The sequence below is a fragment of the Colletotrichum navitas genome (genome assembly GCF_030913465.1).
Source record: "Colletotrichum navitas strain CBS 125086 chromosome Unknown LY79scaffold_147, whole genome shotgun sequence".
Lineage (NCBI taxonomy): Eukaryota > Fungi > Ascomycota > Sordariomycetes > Glomerellales > Glomerellaceae > Colletotrichum > Colletotrichum navitas.
The window spans coordinates 3,959-24,298 of record NW_026850693.1 but is presented as its reverse complement, the minus strand read 5'-3'; the positions used below and the strand labels follow the sequence as shown (position 1 = coordinate 24,298).

The 20,340-nt window shown below is 46.3% G+C and overlaps 7 protein-coding genes across 7 annotated transcripts; 3 read left to right on the top strand and 4 right to left on the bottom strand.

Moving 5' to 3' along the window:
- Window positions 1-641: 641 nt before the first annotated feature.
- LY79DRAFT_572322 (uncharacterized protein) lies at window positions 642-2,090 on the top strand. The gene has a single exon (XM_060559346.1). It carries the CDS (start codon window positions 779-781, stop codon window positions 2,045-2,047), a length of 1,269 nt encoding a protein of 422 aa, XP_060407480.1. The 5' UTR covers window positions 642-778; the 3' UTR covers window positions 2,048-2,090.
- A 1,435-nt stretch (window positions 2,091-3,525) lies between these two features.
- LY79DRAFT_572321 (uncharacterized protein) lies at window positions 3,526-4,676 on the bottom strand. The gene has a single exon (XM_060559345.1). The coding sequence runs from the start codon at window positions 4,296-4,298 to the stop codon at window positions 3,663-3,665; it is 636 nt and encodes a 211-aa protein (XP_060407479.1). The 5' UTR covers window positions 4,299-4,676; the 3' UTR covers window positions 3,526-3,662.
- A 969-nt stretch (window positions 4,677-5,645) lies between these two features.
- On the top strand, window positions 5,646-6,252 carry LY79DRAFT_644127 (uncharacterized protein; the record flags this gene model as incomplete). Its single annotated transcript, XM_060562415.1, has 2 exons — window positions 5,646-6,076; window positions 6,125-6,252. Exons 1-2 carry the CDS (start codon window positions 5,926-5,928, stop codon window positions 6,250-6,252), a joined length of 279 nt encoding a protein of 92 aa, XP_060407478.1. The 5' UTR covers window positions 5,646-5,925.
- A 593-nt stretch (window positions 6,253-6,845) lies between these two features.
- LY79DRAFT_529047 (amino acid permease) lies at window positions 6,846-8,710 on the bottom strand (the record flags this gene model as incomplete). Its single annotated transcript, XM_060556082.1, has 5 exons — window positions 6,846-7,197; window positions 7,256-7,377; window positions 7,441-7,700; window positions 7,758-8,456; window positions 8,527-8,710. 5 exons carry the CDS (start codon window positions 8,708-8,710, stop codon window positions 6,846-6,848), a joined length of 1,617 nt encoding a protein of 538 aa, XP_060407477.1.
- Window positions 8,711-9,365: 655 nt separating this feature from the next.
- Window positions 9,366-9,995, bottom strand: LY79DRAFT_97623 (uncharacterized protein). Its single transcript, XM_060565269.1, has one exon. The coding sequence runs from the start codon at window positions 9,816-9,818 to the stop codon at window positions 9,459-9,461; it is 360 nt and encodes a 119-aa protein (XP_060407476.1). The 5' UTR covers window positions 9,819-9,995; the 3' UTR covers window positions 9,366-9,458.
- Window positions 9,996-10,091: 96 nt separating this feature from the next.
- Window positions 10,092-11,699, bottom strand: LY79DRAFT_529051 (uncharacterized protein; the record flags this gene model as incomplete). Its single annotated transcript, XM_060556083.1, has 1 exon — window positions 10,092-11,699. The coding sequence occupies one exon, from the start codon at window positions 11,697-11,699 to the stop codon at window positions 10,092-10,094; it is 1,608 nt and encodes a 535-aa protein (XP_060407475.1).
- A 1,236-nt stretch (window positions 11,700-12,935) lies between these two features.
- Window positions 12,936-15,320, top strand: LY79DRAFT_619283 (heterokaryon incompatibility protein). The gene is made up of 2 exons (XM_060562038.1): window positions 12,936-13,506; window positions 13,559-15,320. The coding sequence occupies exons 1-2, from the start codon at window positions 13,227-13,229 to the stop codon at window positions 15,211-15,213; spliced, it is 1,935 nt and encodes a 644-aa protein (XP_060407474.1). The 5' UTR covers window positions 12,936-13,226; the 3' UTR covers window positions 15,214-15,320.
- The last annotated feature ends 5,020 nt before the right edge of the window (window positions 15,321-20,340 follow it).

Sequence of the window (20,340 nt, the reverse complement as noted above, 5' to 3'; positions counted from 1 at the left end):
ACATCATGTCTGGTTGGATATGGGCCTGCTCCTGTTGCATTGTCCCACGTACACTTGTAGCAGCCTCATCTTCGACCCCCCCTCCACGTCTGATTCGGGTTGTTACTGCGGGGACAATCAGACAGGCCAGTCAAAACATATATCAGTTCTCTGTGACCTGGAAAGATTCCGGGCGGGTTTGTTAAAGGCTTGCTTTGCTAAAAACGACCGTTGAGAAGTTTTAGCTCGCGAGTTTAAGGCCAACTCCACCTAACGATATTACACATCACTCAAACAAGACCATACTCTCAATGCATGTATTGATCGACAGCCAGAGGAGCTGAGCGATTGGACGAGGGCAACAAACCTACCACAGGACTCACAATCAATTGGAAGACGCCATTTTCTACACGCCCATCCTCTCAACTAAACGAGTATTCATAGTATGTCAATGATGAGAGTACAGCCCTTCTAAGATTCTAGCATTCTAAAATTACCCTGGATTACAGGTATGGCAAGCAAGCTCCCATTAGCACCACTGTCAAAAACAACAAGCTTTGGTAAGCCAAGGATCTGCACGCGCGAGGCTTGTGAAGTATGCCGAGAAAAGAAGACAAAGGTACGTTTATGAGTAACTCTTGCAGATATTTGACCCACTTGGTCCCTTGAAAAATCATCTCACAATGTGCAGTGTGATGGTGAAAGGCCATGCTCGCGATGCGGGACTCGGGACCTGGAATGCCGATATCAAACTCAATTCCACCAGACAAGGCACAGCCTGGAAGAGGAAGTGGAAGAAATGAAGAACGCCCAGCGTCAACGTGACGCCGTACTCAAAGCTTTTACAGCACCGGGACAGGCCCACCATGTTCTTCGCCGATTACAGAACGGTGAAACGCTTGACAGGATATACGAGCATCTCGAAATGCATGGCCCGGTATCTCCGACTACCAGCCAATCGTTGGACCCTTTGAACCAGTTTGAAAACGTCAGCGAAGAAGCATCTTCAACTCCTACCGAGATGCCTATCTGTTCTCCGCAGACTTTGAGCCACACGAACTCGGCAGTTTCTGAGGGTCCAGAAACCAGTCGCATCAATATGGCTATAAAAAACCAGGACTCGGCATCGAACTGTGCAGAAGATGAGCCAGATAGGTTGATACCATATCTGCAAACGCCTACCTTCAGTAACACCACACTCACAAACGGCATCTATGGGCATCCTGCCACGAATCGCATGCCGGAGGTGCCATTCGGGATGTTTATGGAACGGAACACTCCGCTGATCTTTCCTAACGCTTATTGCCCTAATCAAACCTATCCCACAGACAATATCGGCAACATAAGCTGGTGGCATTCGGGCATTTCTGGCCCTATGCAACCAAACTATGTAGCGCCTCCTTCCACGAATCCTGATGTATGGCCGTACCATCAGTTCACAGGACCTTATGTCCTAAGTCAAGAGCAAGACAGTCAATCACAGCCGATTTCAACACCCCGACCCGTTCCTGGAAATTCGCCTCTAACATCCCATTCCTTGTCTCAAGAGAAGCCGCGCTATAGCGTAGCTTCAAGCACCTCCACGATAGGCGAAAGCCAATACCCGACCCTACCACCCCCGAAGAAACGAAAACTCCCGACCAAAGACCACGATTCCATAATCACCTCTCGCATCGGAAACCGTAGTGAAAGCAACAATTTTGTCCTAGAAGAGAAAATAGCCAAAAACAAGCCCTCGGACCAAGAACACTCATCCCGCGAGCGTGAGCGTCACAGGCGGGCCTCGGCCCGCAACTGGCAGAAACAGAAGCAACAGCTGGCAGAACTCGAGGCAGTGATGGAATTCGCCGAATCTCGTAACCGCGAGCTCCACCGCGAATACGCCGAAGTGTTGAGACAGGTCATGGATGTTAAGAACGCCCTCATGGACCACGCGAAGTGCAACCATCCGGAGATAAACAGCTGGCTGCATAGCCAGGCAACCAAGTATGTATTGAGGAATGGTTCAACCATCGTACACGGTGATGCACAGTCATGTTTTTACTCAATTTACAGGGAGACCTGTTGAGAAACCGGACACACGATCTTAGCGGAAAACACATTCTCAATAGAATCCATTTCACAACTACTGCGAACCTATTTCCTGACGATATGTGATTACCCATTATCCTACCCATCCCTCTGTGTGCCTGACAGGGAAATATGGCACAAAGAGCATTGATACCCAAAGCCACTCAAAAAACTCAAAAAACTAAAACTTGGAGATTCATAGAGGATAACAGAGGTGGGATTTTGATAGAAAGAAATAGGAGTGTAAGACGCCACCGTAATCCTTCCAACGGGGCATAACTATTGGTCGCCGGTGTCAGTTCCGCGCCCCCAACCCATAGGTCATGAAGTAACCTCGCGACTGGGAAAGGGAAAAAAAGACAAGACGGTCAATTTGCAACAGCTGGGACGTGGCAATTGTCCGTTGGCGTTGGCCCTGGTGTCTTCGGCCCGTTGGGGTCACAGACACATCCCAATAAGGTTACATGCCATTTCCCATCATTCTGCAGTCTCAGCGACCTCATTAAATATCCCGAAGATGGTTACATTCGGCGGCCATAGGTTGCCCCCGGCCTGACATCCGAGCTCATTATAGGCTAATGTAACTTGTGCTGACAAGCCAACGATTGATGGCATGAAATGCACTGATCAGACGAGGTCAATACTGATTCTGAGAGCCCGGAGTTCTCAACCCTTATGTTTTTAGGACGAGATATTTGTTGAAAATATTTGCTGATACATAAAATGATGGACCACTGACTGAAAAGTCTGATAGCTTTATCTGAGGGAAGAAGATTGACGTTATCTACAGCATAAATTCAGGCTCAAAACCGCCATCTCGCAACAACATTGCATAGCTAACAGAACAAGGCGACGAACATCTTTCCAGCACACAATGAACCTGCAGAAGGCCTTTCATTTTTGCTTACATATTTAGCCTCGTCAGGGAGTGTTGCGGATGTGACGCTCAAGTCCAATTCACATAGGTTGAAAACAGCTTCTGTTAGCATCAACTTGATGGGTTGGTTGTGACATCGGCGACAAGAGAAGACATTACACTCGGTGCCATGATTCATCGGATTCGGATCTCTTCCAGTCTCTCAGCTTGATACTGTCTAGCTTTTGTATTGGCCTAGACACCTTAACTGGGTTTCTCCTGTGACAAATATCTTAATGAGTAAGGATTGCTAACAATCTTGTAGTCCTGAGACAGTCTGCTTCACCCACTGAATTCTTTGTTACCATATGACCAGTCTCCTGCGTGATACAGCGCTATCCTATAGAATGAGAGGAAAGCCTGAGATGTACAACTCTTAACATGGAGTGGCCCTGGGGTATTAGCTTGCATTCATCTAAAGATGCAACACTAATATTGACTTTGGATGATAGGATAGGGACATGTGTCGGCATAATGATCAGCTCGATGGTTGGAGACGTCTCTCCAGCCTTGTAAATATCGTACTGCATGTAAATATAAATTACGCTTAAACGCCTGGTATCCAGTTATCTTCGCTGTACATGTATATGAAGTCATAAATCCATAGCTCTTGTTCAATCCGAACAAATGAGCTTTTCGCGTTATACTCGTGTCCATCCCCATGGTTGCCCATGTCCTCCCTTTCCAACTACATGTTTTACTTCCGTCTACTGTTGGTCAGACGGTTGACCAACAAGCCACCAATCGTGGCCTGCAAGGCATCCTTCTTGCTCCCGCTTGAGCCTTTGCCTCCGTGCGATCCGTTGGCGCTGTTGTTGAATGCCGCAATGGCCGCGGCACCAGCTGCGGCGGTTGCCATCCTTGTTCCCTTCTTTGACCATGATGTCTTCTCCTTCCTCATCCTCCAAGCCTCCGCCGCGCCAGCCACAACGGCAGCACTTGCAGCCGCCTGCAGTATAGCCGCTTTATCCGCCTCGCGATTCTGCACGCTTTTCGAGGATCCAGATGTCTTGTCCTCTTTTCGTCGGCTGCTTTTACCGTGTCCCCGCCGACGGTGCCGGTCATCCTCGCTGGCGGAGTAATCGGAGTAATCGTCATACCGACGGGCCGGAGGCCGGTTGTGTCTGTGGTCCTCGGACCGGCCGCGGCTAGGACGGACGGGGCTGGGAGTGTGTCGCCTGCTTCGGTGGTGCCCTGCCCCACCCGCATCGTTGACGCTGCGGGAGATGCGGCGTGACCCTCTCGGGCGATCGTAAAAGCGGTCATCATAGTAAGGCTCGGCGTCGTCGTGAACGGCCGACGCCTTATGGTGGCGTTCGTTTCGTGACGGCATGATGAAGGTTCCGAATAATAGGATCTACCACGTGGGAGGTGCCTGAATGACGTCTTAGGAGTCCCGGAAGCGGGACTACGATGACGTAGGGGCTCGATAGGCTATTGACAAGCTGTCTGCTTTGTTGTCTAATCTAGGTGCAGGCTGTGACGCCTTGATATTTTGCTGCAAGTCTGCTGAGGGTCCGACGAGCACGTCTGATCGAGGCTAGCGATTGGGGGCAGCTCAGGCAGGGAAATGGATGATTGTGGAACGTTGAATTTCTTGGTTCAATAGTCGGTAACCATCCAGAGAGATTCGCAACGTGAAGAAGGAGAACACGTTGTACAGAAGAACAGGGCACTGGCAGCAGGCGGGAACCTACTTCGTTTTGAAAGGGGACATTCTTACTTTATTTTCCTGTGCATAAGACGCTGGGAAACACCAAGAACTTTACTGGGCATTTCTTCCCTCTGGCAACCAGAACCCGACTCGGCAGTCCAAATCTTGATTTCGGGGCTCTGTTCCCAGGGTTCCGGTTCGCTCTTAGTGGCGGTGGATGATGTAAGGCATCTGAGACTGGGCGAGCATCACTGCCGCTTTGAGCCGCGGCTGGGGCGACGGGAAACGTCAATGTGATACGCCCCGCGCCTAGTTTGCTTTACTAAATTACTCCACTGGGCGAAACACAACATGATGTCAGATCCATCGTGCGCAGAGAAGTCTGTCTCGGTGTGGCCCGATATTCAGTAGTAACGTTCAGTTGACTTCTCGGTGAGGGCTTCGCGAGGTCGACAAGCCCGAACTCTAATGCTAAACTTTTTTCTGTGGACGCTGATAGGCTATAGCGCATAACTTGATAGGGCCCGAAACGGGAAACCTTTGGGTAGCTGCGAGACGGAGCTTCAACACCAGCAATTGGTTTATGCAAGTATAGCGGGTTGGGAAGTGAGCAGAGGGAGACCTAGCATCCGAAGTGAAGCTGTTCGTAACGGAAATAACTACAGAGTACTGCCCTGGGCTGTGAGCAGGACTATGTTCACGGACGCTTCTCGGGAAGTCAGGGAGTTGGAAAATCCTCCCATTGCCAGGGCCGGGCTATCAGACGATCGATCAGATACGATCGCTGTGAATTGCGACGTCAACTAAAAATCCAAGCTTAATGGAGAGTGGGTATTTCCCCTGCATTTCTTTTCCTCGCGCAATGCTGGTGCGAACTCCTTGGAGGCTGGTCCGGTCGACAATCTCCCCTTAAGGCTGAGGAACGTGGCGTCCATTAGCGGCATCGACAATTGGCGTGGGAACGGGTCTTTGTTTAATTGAAAGTCGCACCATTTCCTGCAGTAGTGAGGTCCGTTGCGCGTTGATGCGCATTTGCTTCGCGTAAATGACAGCGTCATAGATGAATAGCCAAGGGGAGAATGATATCACGATTATTGACTATGGTGTTTTGAGACCAGCGTACACAGGACCAGAGCTTCCTTCAAGGCGTTTGATAGACTCTCTATATGAAGTCTGTTGAATTCCTGGAAGAAGACTTCTAATAATTCCTCATCAGCCTATTTACTCCCTTCACTTTCTCTCGCCAGACTTCAACTCTTCGATATCGGTTTTTACCATCTCTAAAACAACACCAAACGAACTCATCATGTCTTCCAACGATGTTCCGACTGGGGAGGTCAAGGACAACGAATACGTCTCCCGCCAGGGTGACCGTCAACCCATCAGCGTTGTCGACGACGATGCTAAGGTTGAGGATCCCATTGATGATGAGACTGCTGACTCTGACGCTCAGCTTGGTATGTTTGTCTCCAATTAGTAGCCGAATATGTACTGACTCGGTACAGAGCGTGATGAAAAAGACGCTATTGACAAGAGCAACATCTTGGAGGAGCGCACTCGTGGTGCTCAGCCCGCTGGCGAGTACCGTGAGCCCGGTGACACCGAAGGTCTCGAGGACAGTCGTCTTGAATAGATTAGAAGAGAAGTTGAACATGTAGTCAAGCGGTACCAAATCAATATTACCATTTTATCCTCGACTAACTCCGGTCACCATCATAAGTGAGAGATGCCTCAATCGCGCGATGGTGACTCTTAACATCAACTAAGCGAAACTAAATGGTCCTAAGACTCCAATCTCTTGTCCATAACTAGAAAATGAAGTAAACTATCGATTCCAAAGCAAATATAGTACTGGTGGTTGGAATGATTTTTCGGGACTTTGACAACAATGCTTCCTATAACCAACAAATATTTCATTGACTGAGTCGATATCATACGTGATAAGTGATCAGTTGAGAGACATATGACTGAGTAAATGAACAAAAAACACCGTCTTGGCATCATAATTCGACTTAATTGAAGTATTACAAGACAACTGTTTCAAAAAATAGAGTACTGCGGTGTTTTTGATGACCTTGCATGGTAGAAGATTGGGATCTAAAATTTAACCTGGGATTTGTGATTACGTAGGTGTATGCGTGAAATGGAAGCATCCTCGTGAAAGGGCTGCACTACCTGATACATTGAAGAATGATAAAAAGCTGATAACGCCGGAGGGTATAGTGCTTAATCAATAGGTCCAGAACGCCCATGCTTGGTGCTGACCTTGCGGTATCGGATAACCTCGTGACCCTCCTGATCATAAGTCCTTTCGGCCACGACCTTATAACCACCGATGGCAGGCAGGAACTTGGTCCAGAACCCCCAGTAGACAACACCCAATAGAAGCACACCAATAACCACGATGGGGAAGACATAATACGGGTAGCCATCGGCGGTCCAGGAGGTTGTGGGAGGGATGAACGGAACGATGCATAGGAAAAAGTTGGCGAGAACATAGATAATCGTGATGGGAAAGTAAGTGTGCCAAGGTGAAGTCCAGTTCTCCTTCTTGTTCCACTGCAGGTAGAGAAGACCGCTATGATCAATGTTAGCCATAGCGTCAGACTGGTGAGCCGATCAGTTGGAAGACATACATGCCGACAAAAGCGTTGATCCAGGCACCACCTTGCGTGTACATATCAGTGATGAAGTTGTAGGCTGGCCCAGCTGGTGGAGCAACAAGGACGATAACGGTAACAATCCAGTGCAGGAAAAGCTGAGCGGTAGTTTAGCATAAGCGTCCAAGCATAGCTAGCGTAAGTGGGTAAGGGGAATATACCGCAGCAGCAGGAGCATTAAACGGCTTATTCGACGCCCAGAATCGACTCAAGGGCAACAGGCCTTCTTTAGCCAGCTCCTGGTTGAGACGAGCGTGAGCGAAACTGACGGCAAGCACGTTGCCTAAGTTGCTAATGGCAACGAATGCTGGCAGGGCTCGGGCAGCAGCACTGTTGCCGAAGACATTGCGAAAGAAAACACCGGCAACGATGACCTCGGAAGTGGCGAGCTCGGTCTTGGGAATGGCAGCAAAGTAGGCGACTATTGTTTCGTTAGAGATCGAACAACTTGGGCCCTTACTAGGGCTGGTATTCTTACCGTTGGCGAGAACGTAGAGAATTGTCACGCCACCAATTGCTATGGGAGCAGCAATGGCCAAGGTCTTGCGTGGATTCTTGAGCTCCCCAACGACGTAGTTGGCGTTCTCCCACCCCTTGTAGCTGTAAACAATACGAAGCAGGGCAGTTGCGTAGCCGTAGGCACCGCCGTTGCCGTAACCCTCTCCGTCCTCGATGCGGAACGCGTTGTCAAAGTTGTGAGGGTCCGGCACACGACGACGACCGGCAAGGGCGGCGAACCCAGAGAAGACAATGAAAAGCAAGACGACAACCTTGAAAACGCCCAGAACATTGAACAGACGAATGCCCCACTTGGGCGTGATGGCGTGAATGCCGACAGCGAATGTAGCACCGGCGATACCGATGCCGCGAGCGACCCATCCATCTGGCGAGCTTGAGCCGGATGCAAAGAGGACGTATCGGCCAAAGGCAAGGGCATTCCCGGACGAGAAGCCGAGAAGAACCATTTGTGAAGCCAGGACGCAGGACGCAAGGTACTTGGGGTGTTTGTAGGCGCGCTCGAGGTAGTTCTTCTCGCCGCCGGAGCGGGGGATCGCGAGACCGAATTCGAGGAAGACGCTCATGCCGCAAAAGGTGAGGATGCCGCCAATGACCCAGAGCATGAGTGCGACGCCCACGGAGCCGGTGGACTGGAAGATGCCAGAGGGCGTGGAGAAGACTGGTTCGGGACTGTGAGTACGTGTACGTGTTGCGGAGCTTCACCGCTGGGCCGCCCGTCCGGGACTTACTTCCGGTGCCAATCATCTTGTTTAGAATCAGGAAGACGGCGCCTGTAATACCGATCTTGCGCGACTCGTCGTACGCGTATGTCTCCTGTTGCTTCACCACTCCAACCTCCTCCGCTGAAACATTGGCCTGCGCGACGTGACGTTCCTCCCCGCCATGGTGATCGTGTTTGAGTGGTAAACTCATCGTTGGCGTGTTTGTGCGTTGAGGAGCTCCACCAACCGGAACTTCCTTCAACAGCGAGATAGCAGACCGGAGCTTCGTGCAAAGACGGGATGATCTGTGGACGGACAGTCTACCAGGATGGACTGCAAGGAGCTATATATGTGCGACCTGCAGATGAGCTCCTTGCCGCGTTGCAACCTGAGCGGGAGGGAAAAAAAAGTCAATGGTGAATCGGTGATCATCCCTTGCAAGCAATCTTTGAACAGGGCCCGCACGTCATCGCGATGCAACGTCACGCAAGGTTCGAACCGTGGACTGACTGGCTGGCCGGTGATACGGGGATGGAATTCCCATGCACCAGAGACCTGCGGTCGGGGGAATGAGAGATGAAAAGCGACAGGCATCGACAAAGCTTACGGCCTTCGGCGAACCAGACTTGGAGGGAACCACACAATAGCCTCATCGGTCTAATATGCGCTGTCACCCGCTCCCCCCACCAGACAAAGTCTAAAATGCTTTTTGGCGCGGTTCCAGAAGAGATCGTGCACTTCCACATGCGGCTGACAATAAGCGACGACGGGCAGGCCGCTGAGCGTTCCCATGGAGGGCGAAAGAGCAGTTGCCTGTCTGCCTCTTGAAGCTAAACCGGCATAAATGCAGGCGTCCAGTGACTCTTCTCGCTGATCGTGCTGACAGTACGGAGTACTGAGTTGTTTTTGGAAGGCTGGGATAGGTGATACAGGCGCCATCGCCAAGAGGACGTAATCATCTAGACTGTCTCGGCGCAGCGAGAGTGCCCGAGGACCGAGTCAACTGCCTTCCAGTCACGGAAGGTTGCTATAAGGCTCTGAAGGTGGCCCATACCTAAACGATCTTGGCGTTCCCTCCAGTGTTGGAGTTCAGAGTTTGCAGTTGGAGCGTCCCGGGGAGCCTGGGGGGACCCCAGGACCGCTGTGGAGCGGCGTGGGAGAGGCTGGGAGGGTCTGCAGCGCCAAGAAGGCCGGGTAAAAACAAGCAGAAACCAAAGAGACATTCGTTGATGGCGTGCTCGCGGGGTTGGGGTGGCGACAGAGGCCGCACTTAGATGTGCCAATGGTTCGCCGAGGAAGTGTTGCATTGTCTTCGCCATCAAGCTCGAGTTCCCCGCTATGAAAGGTCTGGCATCTTTCTTTGGATCGTTGCAAGCACCAGAAATGTCGATTGTCAACCTTCTTGGGCGTTATTTCAGCTCAATATGCCCTATTTACTTGAGATGCATGACCACGGAAGTCTACTGGGAATGAGATTCAGCACTTAAAATTAGCTGATGAATTTCATCTGAAAAAGCTCTGAAAAAGCAAACGAAGAAACGACTACCCAGGACTCTACGCATGATACTCTATGTGAACATCTAATTACTCACTCATGTGGCTATCATCATCGAACTGCGCCTCATCATAATCCCGTCGTCTTCAAAAGATGCATTTGCAGCACTGCGACGGGACATGTTCTGGTGGCCCATTCCCCAAGTGGGCTCCTCACCCATCCGCTCGTCTGTAGTGTGTTCATCACCTGTATCCCAAATAGTATTACTTCGTACTGAAGTATCGAGTGTGGATGTTAATCTAGGAGCGTTGAGTGTTGAGGGTCCGTTGCGAAGATTGGTATTTGAAGTCCGGTTATCTTCGCCCAGTATGAGAGTCAAAGGTCCTTCGTTCGGATAACGATCTCTGATGTCATCAAAGATGTCCATAATGTGGGTGAAATAGGTGACCCTAAGATCACTTTGGCTGCCTCCATAACAGTTTCGGCCCCATATCTGGCCAAGAACGCACTCGGTTTCTTCGTGAACCACAGCAGCTCCCGAGTCTCCAGGCATTCCTGGGCCTTCACAGACCCAATCAAAAGTCGAAACAATGTTAGCTTGTTCAAGATACCATTCCCTAGTTGGCTCCATGGGCAGCTTGCGGACCTCAGCCGGCGTCTCACACACCACGGCATATCTAAATCCGCTGCTCCGGCCAGTTGTCCCGATGATTTGCAACTGAGGATTTCCCATAAACTGACCTCTCATTAAACCCGAAACATCTTCGAACTCTATGCCGGGCGGAGCATATCGTAGCCGATTTTGCAGCCTTTTATCTCTGTTCGCAATGCAAAAGGCCCAATCTGTGACGACGTTCGTTGTCGTTTCCCCATCATGCGGGATTGCAGTTGCAAACAGCCTCAGAGACTTAGATGGACGATAGGTCTTGAACATGGGCCCTGAAAACGCATGAAGCTTTGCAATTCTTTTCGGGCTCTCGGTTTCTGGGCAGTCCATGGGCGCTGGGTGCACCAAATGGTGGTCAGGAACACCAGAACCCACGTCAAGAGTTGCCCAGTTTTGAATACCCTCGAAGAGATGCCAGTTGATAAGCCATCCTCGATTGTTGCCGAGCTTCACCGCAGGGCCGAGAGTCGCGGCGCCATCTGTCCCTTCGACACCAACAGAATCGCCACACACTTGCACCGAGTACTTGAACGGGTTTTTCGGCTTGGCCCATTGATCTTCCGAGTCCTGGCTGAGGCGTGTGATATCGGCGGTATGAATGATGTTCCCAACAAGAAAACGTATTTCGACCATGAGCTGCGGTGCATGCTCAAAACACGGCAAGACTTTGCTCTTGACCTCTTGATGAACATGCTTGGAAAGGATTTTGGACGTCATGACCTCAACGAGTCTTGTGCTCGAGTCGTAGTTGAACTGGATCGTGATGCTGTAGTCGCCGTTATAGTTGTCGTTCAGGGTCTTGCGCAAGTGCGGCAATGCTTCAGATTCCCATATCTCATTAAATTCTTTGGAGGTAGCAGCTCTTTTCCTTAGCTCCTCGCGCAAGGCCTGAAAATTCGATGCGCCCTTGGGAATAGTACGGATTCTTGTCGTTGGAGTTGGAGATTTAGATGGCGCTGTCATCGACACACTTTCTCGGGACGGCATATTAGGTGCTGGCCGCTCATCTTCTGTGTTACCGGAGGATACTGGTGGCATGGAGTTGTGTTTGAATGGCTGCATTGGTGCTCTGGAGCGTGGTGGTGATAACAATGATTGCGATAAATCTGTATGCCGGCGGCGTAATAGGGCGTCTTTAATCTTCGATGCTGCGAAGCTCAGCGAATTGCCCGCACTACTTAGAGTGCTGCTCCAAGTCGCAGCTTTCGCATAGGACCGTCTTCTGCTCGGAAGCGGCGTAGCTGAATTGCCTCCGTCCGCGCGTTCCGGGCTTGATGAGGCCCGCCCCGGGCGCGGCTGTGCAAGGTTCTCCGGAAGTATGACAGATGATCCGAAAGGTAGACACTGCCGGAATTGCCACCCTTTGCCCGCATATGTTACTTGGGGGCAAGCTTCGATTTTCTTGGGCTTGGAAGCTTTCTTCTCCCTTATACATCGGAGGTCAGTCCCTACTGCTTACACCAATCACTACTTGACTCACCTCTTCTTAGCTCCCTTCTTGGCTTTCTTGGTCTTAGGCCTCCGCTCGCTCCGCTGGCCATCTTTGCCACGTCGTTTGGGTATAAAGGCATCTTTGACTGACCCGACATCTCTCCATGACTTGGGCAAATGCATTTCAGGCCGTGTTGCAGGATGTAAGATGCGGTGTTACTGGCGTGGAACCCACGTTGGAAGAGACCTAGAGAACAAGCCCGATATCAAAAGCTGCTGACTGGAATTCAGTCCCCATGAGCCGGCGATTTCATCCTATGCGTAACATGATGAACTAAAATACCCCAGTTCAGCTCAGCCTGATCCATTTGTGGCCGCGGTTGTATCATCGAAAACCACATTGCCAAGCCCTGGCTGCCTCGCGCTGGGGCTGTGCCTGATGTGAAATGGATGTGGAAAAAGGGTTCCAGCAATTCCTGTAGCAGCCTAACTTCTCCTGGCGGCGAGAAATGACGCCCTGCATGCGCCAAAATACGCCAGCTGAAGTACACTATTGTCAATGCTTTGGGCACGCGTCACTTGCATTTCGAGGTAAGCTACGAGTTTTCTTGACCAACAGTATGGGGTCTGATTGGCCATAAGATGGTGCCAAGTCTGTGGATTCAGATGTAGGAGGCCACCTGCAACCGTGTGTAGTACTTCCACGAGGAAGAACCTCCACGCGTAGAACAATGCTTATCACCGAAGCTGATTATGATGGTTCTATCTTCTTTATGCTAGAGTCGTTCCTATTTATCTAGGTGATTGAACGAGTTTCGGAATATAATAAAGGCTCTGGTTACTACTTATCCTTTGCACAAGGTTTTAAACCAGCAATGCCATATTATGCCACTGAGATGCCGGCTTCCCCACCTAATAATCATAAGACATAATGCACATGCTGATAAGCTAAGTCCTGCAGTTGGCGCAACGAAACAACGCTCATCCACATTTTGGGGGAAACCAGTGTAGAATTCATTGGCTGGACAGAAATAAAGGACTCAACCCCGCTTCCATGTATTTGAGGAAATCAGAGCATAACTTCGAGAACAAAAGTACACTTCCGAGTTGCTCAAGTTGCATTCGCTGCCCAGTATGGAGTGCTCCATCTGCTTCAACCTCGGTGCTCAGGAGGTTGGGGGTCAACTTTTGAGCCGGAACCAGCGCTTGGTCAAATTCATCCAGCTCGGCGACTTGAAGCAGTCCGCAGAATTGCAACGGTGCCAGGAGTGCAAGCTACTGTGGGGAGCGCTACTTCTGCGCAAGAGCGACTTCACCGAGTCTGAACTCGCTGGGTACATCCAGTTGCAGTTCGCACCAAATAGCCCGCTGCTGCTACATGGCCCAGTGTCTCTTGACATCTTCTCCCGAGAGAGTACTGAATTGCTCCGGCTGTTGATAGGTGAACGATTGCTGACATTTGACAGCCGATGGCGGTCCGCGTCATCCGACCATAGGCCCAGCCAAAGAGGTCGAGAGCCACTCGTCTGCGCCATCCTGTCTCGCTCTGGCTTCCTCGTGGCTTCAAGATTGCCTTGCAAACCACCCAGCATGCAAACAAGCATCGAATCAGAATCTCCCAACTCGTGTGATTGATGTTGGTACTGCTGGACTCCGCGAGCCATTTCTAGTCGAAACACATGGCACTTCCGGGGCGTATGTGGCCCTGAGCTACTGTTGGGGGGATCCATCTGTCCATCCCGTTCTGAAGACAACACACAAAAACTTTGTGGCTCATAAAACCTCCATTCCCCACGCAGGCATGCCTGCTACCTTGCGTGACGCCGTTACTATCGCCCGTTATCTCGGCATTCGATATCTCTGGGTAGATGCCCTTTGCATCATCCAAGGAGACCCTGACGACTGGGCGAGAGAGGCAGGACAAATGTGCGAAGTCTACTCCAACGCTGCGGTAACCATATCCGCGGACCATGCAGACGGGAATTCTGTCGGGGTTTTCGCTCGACAGGCATTTGGAACCCCGCCTCAGCAGCTTAAGCTCAATGGACGACCAGTCTATGTTAGAGACAACTTGAAGAGAAAGCATAACGACGTTACCATACTGTTGAGGGCGATTGAGAAGGAAGGTAGCCATGCCGAGCCCATTAACAAACGCGCGTGGACACTGCAGGAAGCAATCTTGTCTAACAGAACACTTCACTACACCTCGAACGAGCTTGTCTGGGAATGCAACACCTTTCGTCTCTGCACCTGCCGCCGAGAGGATCCCGTCGAGCTGGATGAGGAATCCTTGCGATGTCTTCGCTCGCCAGCTCTGTTTCGAGAGATGTCAACAAGCAGAGCATACCTGCAGTGGCGGCAGATCGTGCAGCTGTTCACGGAGCGCTCCATCAGCTACGACGAAGATCGGCTCCCAGCGTTGTCTGGCATGGCAAAGCAATTCGGGTTGATGTACGAAGCTGCGAACGGGAAAAAGGACCGATACCTCGCGGGGCTATGGGAGGGAGACTTGGCGACGCAGCTGATGTGGACATCGGAAGATGATTACTGGCGCAACCCTGAGATCCAGTACCGGCGACCGAAAAAATGGCGAGCGCCGAGCTGGAGTTGGGCGGCGGTTGAGGGACCGGTACTGTTCCATCCGATGTCGCATTTCAAGCAGGACTTTGAGTTGTTGGAGATGAATGTCGAAGCTCTGACCCAGGCAGATTTGTTCGGCCAGGTTCGTAAACACGCGAAGCTGGTAATCCGAGGGAGTCTTGTTCATGGACTCAAGATCACGTCTCATACCGCCAAGCCTGGAGATTCGCTCATGGGATATGTGACCGGGGTCAGGTATGAGATTGTAGATACACAAGGAATGGGCCACACGGTCATCTGGGACGATGCATCTTCAGTCCCTGCTATCAACACTGAGGAGTATACTTGCTTGTTGATTGGAAAGACGTCAAACAAGGGTGATACACACCCTTATGTTGGCTTTCTGGTTCTCAAAAGGTTAAGCCAGGAAGTAAATATATTTAGCCGGGTTGCCGTGTCGTTACGCAGGAGTGCGCTGGATACAAAGGAAGAGGTAGGTTTGTTCAAAAGTGCAAAGAGAGAAGTTGTCACTCTTCTTTGAACGTCTGATAAAACCCACTCATGGCGCTACGCTTAGATACCAGTGGCAGGCTTTAAGTCTCTTATAGTTCCTAGTTAATCAGACTCTTCACAGCCTAGTGATAAGACTAAGTAAAATTATCTGTCACAGCAAATCAAACATGCGACAGAAGGAGAGCAACAAGGGCGAAATGACTGCTATTCAGGGCCATTTTTGGAGTCTACAAATAAGTGAGTATCTGAAATGATAAGGTTGCAGTTATACCGATTATTGTGCAGTCCTAGGCGTAAGTGCTACCTGGCACCCCCATCTGTGACAAGCAGTGATGGCAAGCTCTTCCTCCCAATCGCTGCCATCAAGGTTCTGTGCCTTTGAAACCCCTGAAGGATTATTACTGTGAGGTAAGAGGCCTCAGTCAACGCATACTGCTGGCCAAGGCAAATACGAGGGCCTCCATTGAAAAAGAGATACACCTAAGTGACTTAGGGGTTATCCTAATGCTTACAGTAAAGCCAATTAGTATTTAGTCTACATATATCTTCTTACTAGTAGATATTATACATAGAACATCTAACAGTAGTACCTTTTGCTATATACACAGGACTTAAGCTATTGGGGCCGGCACCTCTTGGGAGGGTTGTATTAGTAGTAGTAATGCGCGTGTTGGCTGGAACGACACAGTGAAGACATAATGCTGTTGATTTATGAGGATTAACTATTGTTTAGGTGGCGGGATGGCATTTGAATATTAGGTTCCCTAAGACTTACACTCACCCAGACACGCTTTAATATACGTCATATCCTTCAAGATGGCACAAATAGGACGGAATTGCCCTATTGAAACCATTGACCTCGTAACACATCTTGGACTATACATCAGGTCTCCTCACCTTGTTGTTGTTGTTGTTGTTGTTTTATTTAACGCTAGGCTGTTCCTGTATAGGACAAAGGGCGCCTAGGGTTGCAGGCTTCTAGCTATATACAGTAAAACTAATAATAGTCCCTCTCTACTATAATTAGTATATTTAAGTGTTATTGTCTAGTGCCTTTACCTATGTTCTAGGTGTTCTTAACTTAAATTATTCCTTGCTGTTAAGTGCCTATAGCTCTTTAGCTACTAGGATCTATGTAGTATCCCCTAGTTAACTTATATTACGTAAGTTAGCTAGGGGTTTCTATATACTTAGTTATATAGTACTACTTGTATATCTATATTGTTCTTAGGTCACTAGTTACTACTAAAGTAGGTAAAGGTACCTTAGGTATAGTGTAAAGAAGTTAGAAATAAAGGAGAGGTAAGTAAGTGTGTAGTTATTATATTTTTATTATAATAGAGAAGGTTATAAAGCGTAGGTAGTTCCTATATATCTAACACCTTTATCTAGGTTATATTAGTAGCCTAGGTAGTATCCTCTTTAGAGTAGTGTAAAATTAAGGCTAAGTGGCTACCTATAATAGAGCCTATGTAACTGCCTCTAGTTACTACTGCCTAGTAAAGGCCTATAATAGTAGTATTACTACTATATGTCTAGGGGGTACTATATAGCTATAGTTATATAGGTAATAGGTTAAGTATATCTCCTTATGCCCTAGGGTAGATTTTAGTGTAGAATTTATTATTATTTAATAGAGAAATAAACTTTTAAAACTCCTTTGTTAGTTATAAGATAATATATGTCTATTTATTATAGTGTAGCGCTATATAGCCTTTAACTTTATAGCACTAGAGAGGGTACCTAGAGGTCTTTAGGTTTCTATAGCTATAGTGCCTTTTTACCTTTTTATGTCTAAATCTATTATAATATTTTATAAAGTCTTTATACCTTAACTAGGCTATAATTAACTAGTAAAGTTCTATCCTACTAAGGGTAGTAATCTTAGGTGTAGGTTAAAGGCTAGTGTTAAGGTTAAGTAGCTTATAGCTATAGGGACAGTTATACTACTACTATATATTAAAAGCCCTCTTTTAGTGTTATTAAATGTCCTGTTTAATATAGCTATACGTTAGAAGTTATATCTAAAGATCTATAGGGCGCATTATTACGCCCTCTTTTACTAGGCTATCTACTAGCTTATTACTACTAATTTTTATATAACTAGGGACCTAGTAGACATCTACTTTCTCCTTATAGTTCTTAGTAATATATATAAAGTCTAGGATTACCTCTTATAATAACTTTATTAAGGCTCTGTCTAGGCTATATATTACTGCTAAGTTATTAAGGTATACTATTATCTTGTCTATACCCTTGTTATATTATAGTGCCTATTAGAGCTTAGCCTTAGCCTCTTCTGCCTCTATATTAAAGACCTCTCCTTGTAGAAGTCTTTGTTAACCTTAGTAGACTAGTTCTTTACCTCTAAAGACAGTATATCTATATCCTGTTGCCTCTTAGTCCTCTTATAACCTGTCTATATACACTGTTGTATATATAAGGCCTAGTGTTTATATCTACTTCTTGTAATTATTAGTAGCTTTATCTTTGCTTTGTCTAGTAGCCTAGTATATTAAGATATATTAGTAAGTCCTATGTTATAATAGTAGTTAAGGGAATTTAGGTGTTAAATTAGCTATCTTAATAAGAATTATAGGTTAAACCTTGCCCCCCTTTTAGTTATTATAGGGAAAGGTCTTTATTTATTAGACTAATAGGTAGCTGTTATTAAGAGTGCCTAGGTGTAGTCTATATTAGTCTTAGGCAGCGTTAAGTAGTAGCTAGACTAGCAAGGTGCTTAATTCTCTTAGAAGGATTAGTGTTAAAGTTGTCTACTAGATAAAGAGGTAGCCCTTAATTACTTAGTTAACTACTGTTTATATTTTATAAATATAGTTTAATAGCCTATGTTTAATATATTATAGGTAGTCTAGAGTGTATTTCCTGCTTTGTCTATTTAGGCCTAGGTACTAGACCTCTAAAGTATATAGCGCTTATAAGATAATAATAGTGTAAAAAGCTTTCTATATACTAAGCAGGGGGGCTCCCCTGTATACTCTATTTAGCCCCCCTATATATCCTACTATAGACCTTACTATTACTATATATTCTTTAATATATTATCTTAGGCTTATTCTTTTGTCTAGGTAGACACTAAGCTATTTTATTATAAGTTTTAGTGCTATTACTTTAGCTTTATATTATATAGTAGGGTTATTAGTCTTTTGTCTTTATAAGAAGTAAAGTACTTCTGTTTTTATCTTATTAAAGAGGATACTGTTTACTTTCCCTTAGGAGGTTATTTTATCTAAGATAGCTTATACTTAGTCTTAGCTTTCCTCTTCTGTTTACCTAATGCATAGGATGCTATAGTTGTCTATATAGCTAAACCTTGCTTTTCCTAGGCTAAATTAGTATAGTAGCTTAATATAGTATAAGTAAAGAATTAGTAATACTAGTAAGCCCTATAGTAGCCTATAGTAGAGTAGTTCTATTAGGGAGATATAGTCTTTAAAGTGTATATATACTTTATACCTTATTATAAAAGACAAGGCCTAGTTTACTATATTAATAGGCTAGCCTTGCTCCTAGAGCACTTATGCTAAGTGTTTACTATTAACTATATTAAATACTCCCTAGATATCTATAGTAACTAAGGTATAGTAGAATCTATTGTTAAGGGCTACCTCTACGTTATATACAAGTAATACTACTATATCTATAGCTAATTTCTTTAGGAGGGCCTTAGCTACCTAGGGGTAAAAGACCTTATAGTCTAGGCACTTATATACTATTCTTTATACTATTAACTTTTCTAGCCTTTTCCTAATAGTTAAAAGGAGTAAAATTAGTCTTTACCCCTTAGGGGTACTTATGTCTCTGTTTAGCTTAGGTATTATTACTGTTTTTACCTCCTAAAAAGGGAGAAGGTAGTAGCCTTTCTCTAGGTAGTTCTAGAATAAGGTCTATATATACTCTCCTATATATAGCTAGGCCGCTTATAGTATAGTAATAGTAATACTGTTTACCCCTAGTGTTATATTACTAGCCCTAAGTAGTACTCCCTTAGCTTTATTTAATATAATATAGTTGTCTTATTCTATTATCTGTTGTAGTACTATAGGAGTATATAGGTTAATATCTATGCTAGCGTTAAACTACTCTAGTAGTTAGTTTTTTAGAATCCTAGCCTTCTTAGCTAGTGTAGTAACTATATCTTTACTATTCTACAGAGGAGGCAACCTAAACTAGGTGTTAGGCTTATGCTAGCCTATAACCTTATATAGGTCCTTGTCTATCTCTATTTTATTAATCTAATCTATCTAGTATTTTACTTTTACCTTATAGACTATACGTTATAGCTCTTTTACTATATCTTTTATCTTATTATTATTATTCCTTCTTCTAGTGTTATAGTGTATCTTTCTAGCTATAGTGTAGCTATTATCCTACTATATAACTAATTTCCCTTTAATTTATTTTATCTTTACTATTACTATAGCGTTTTATAGGACCTCTGTTAGTATAGCTACTGCCTAGTCTAGGTCTACTATTGTCTTTATTTTGTCTAGGAGAAGCTAAAGTGTCTACTCTACCTCCTTAGTGTATCTACTAATCTTCTCTATTATATTAACAGTAACCCTAGTTTTATCCTTTAGTATTAGTCCTACAGAAGTTATAATAGAGGTAAATAAAGTAAAGTAGTCTAAGCCTATATATAGGTGTTCTATAATTATAGTTAACGTAAAGGGGATATTTATAAAGACTAAGTCTAGTGTATTCCCTTTATTATATGTTAGGACCCCTAGTAGGCTAGTAAAGGCTAGCTAGTTATTATCTATCTAGCTAGCTAGTTACTTAGCTCCCTAGTTTAGGGAAACCCTAGGTTACTATATTAAATACTATATATTAAAGTCCCCTGTAATAAGGGTGTTCTCTAGAGAGGTCTAGGCCTCTAGGGCGTCTAGTACTATTTATATTTATAGTTCTCTATATATATTAATAAAGTGTTAGCTATATACTATTATGCCTAGTACGTTATATAATAGGTTTATTATAATATTAAAGGTAATAGTATTATTATAGATTTTCTAGATATATATAAGTACTTAAGGTCTTGTTCCTATGTCTTACTATTCTATAACAAGGGAGAAGAGTAAGTAATTTAGTGTAGTTTTTGTCTTTAAGTGTCTATCTAGAGAGCACTATAGCT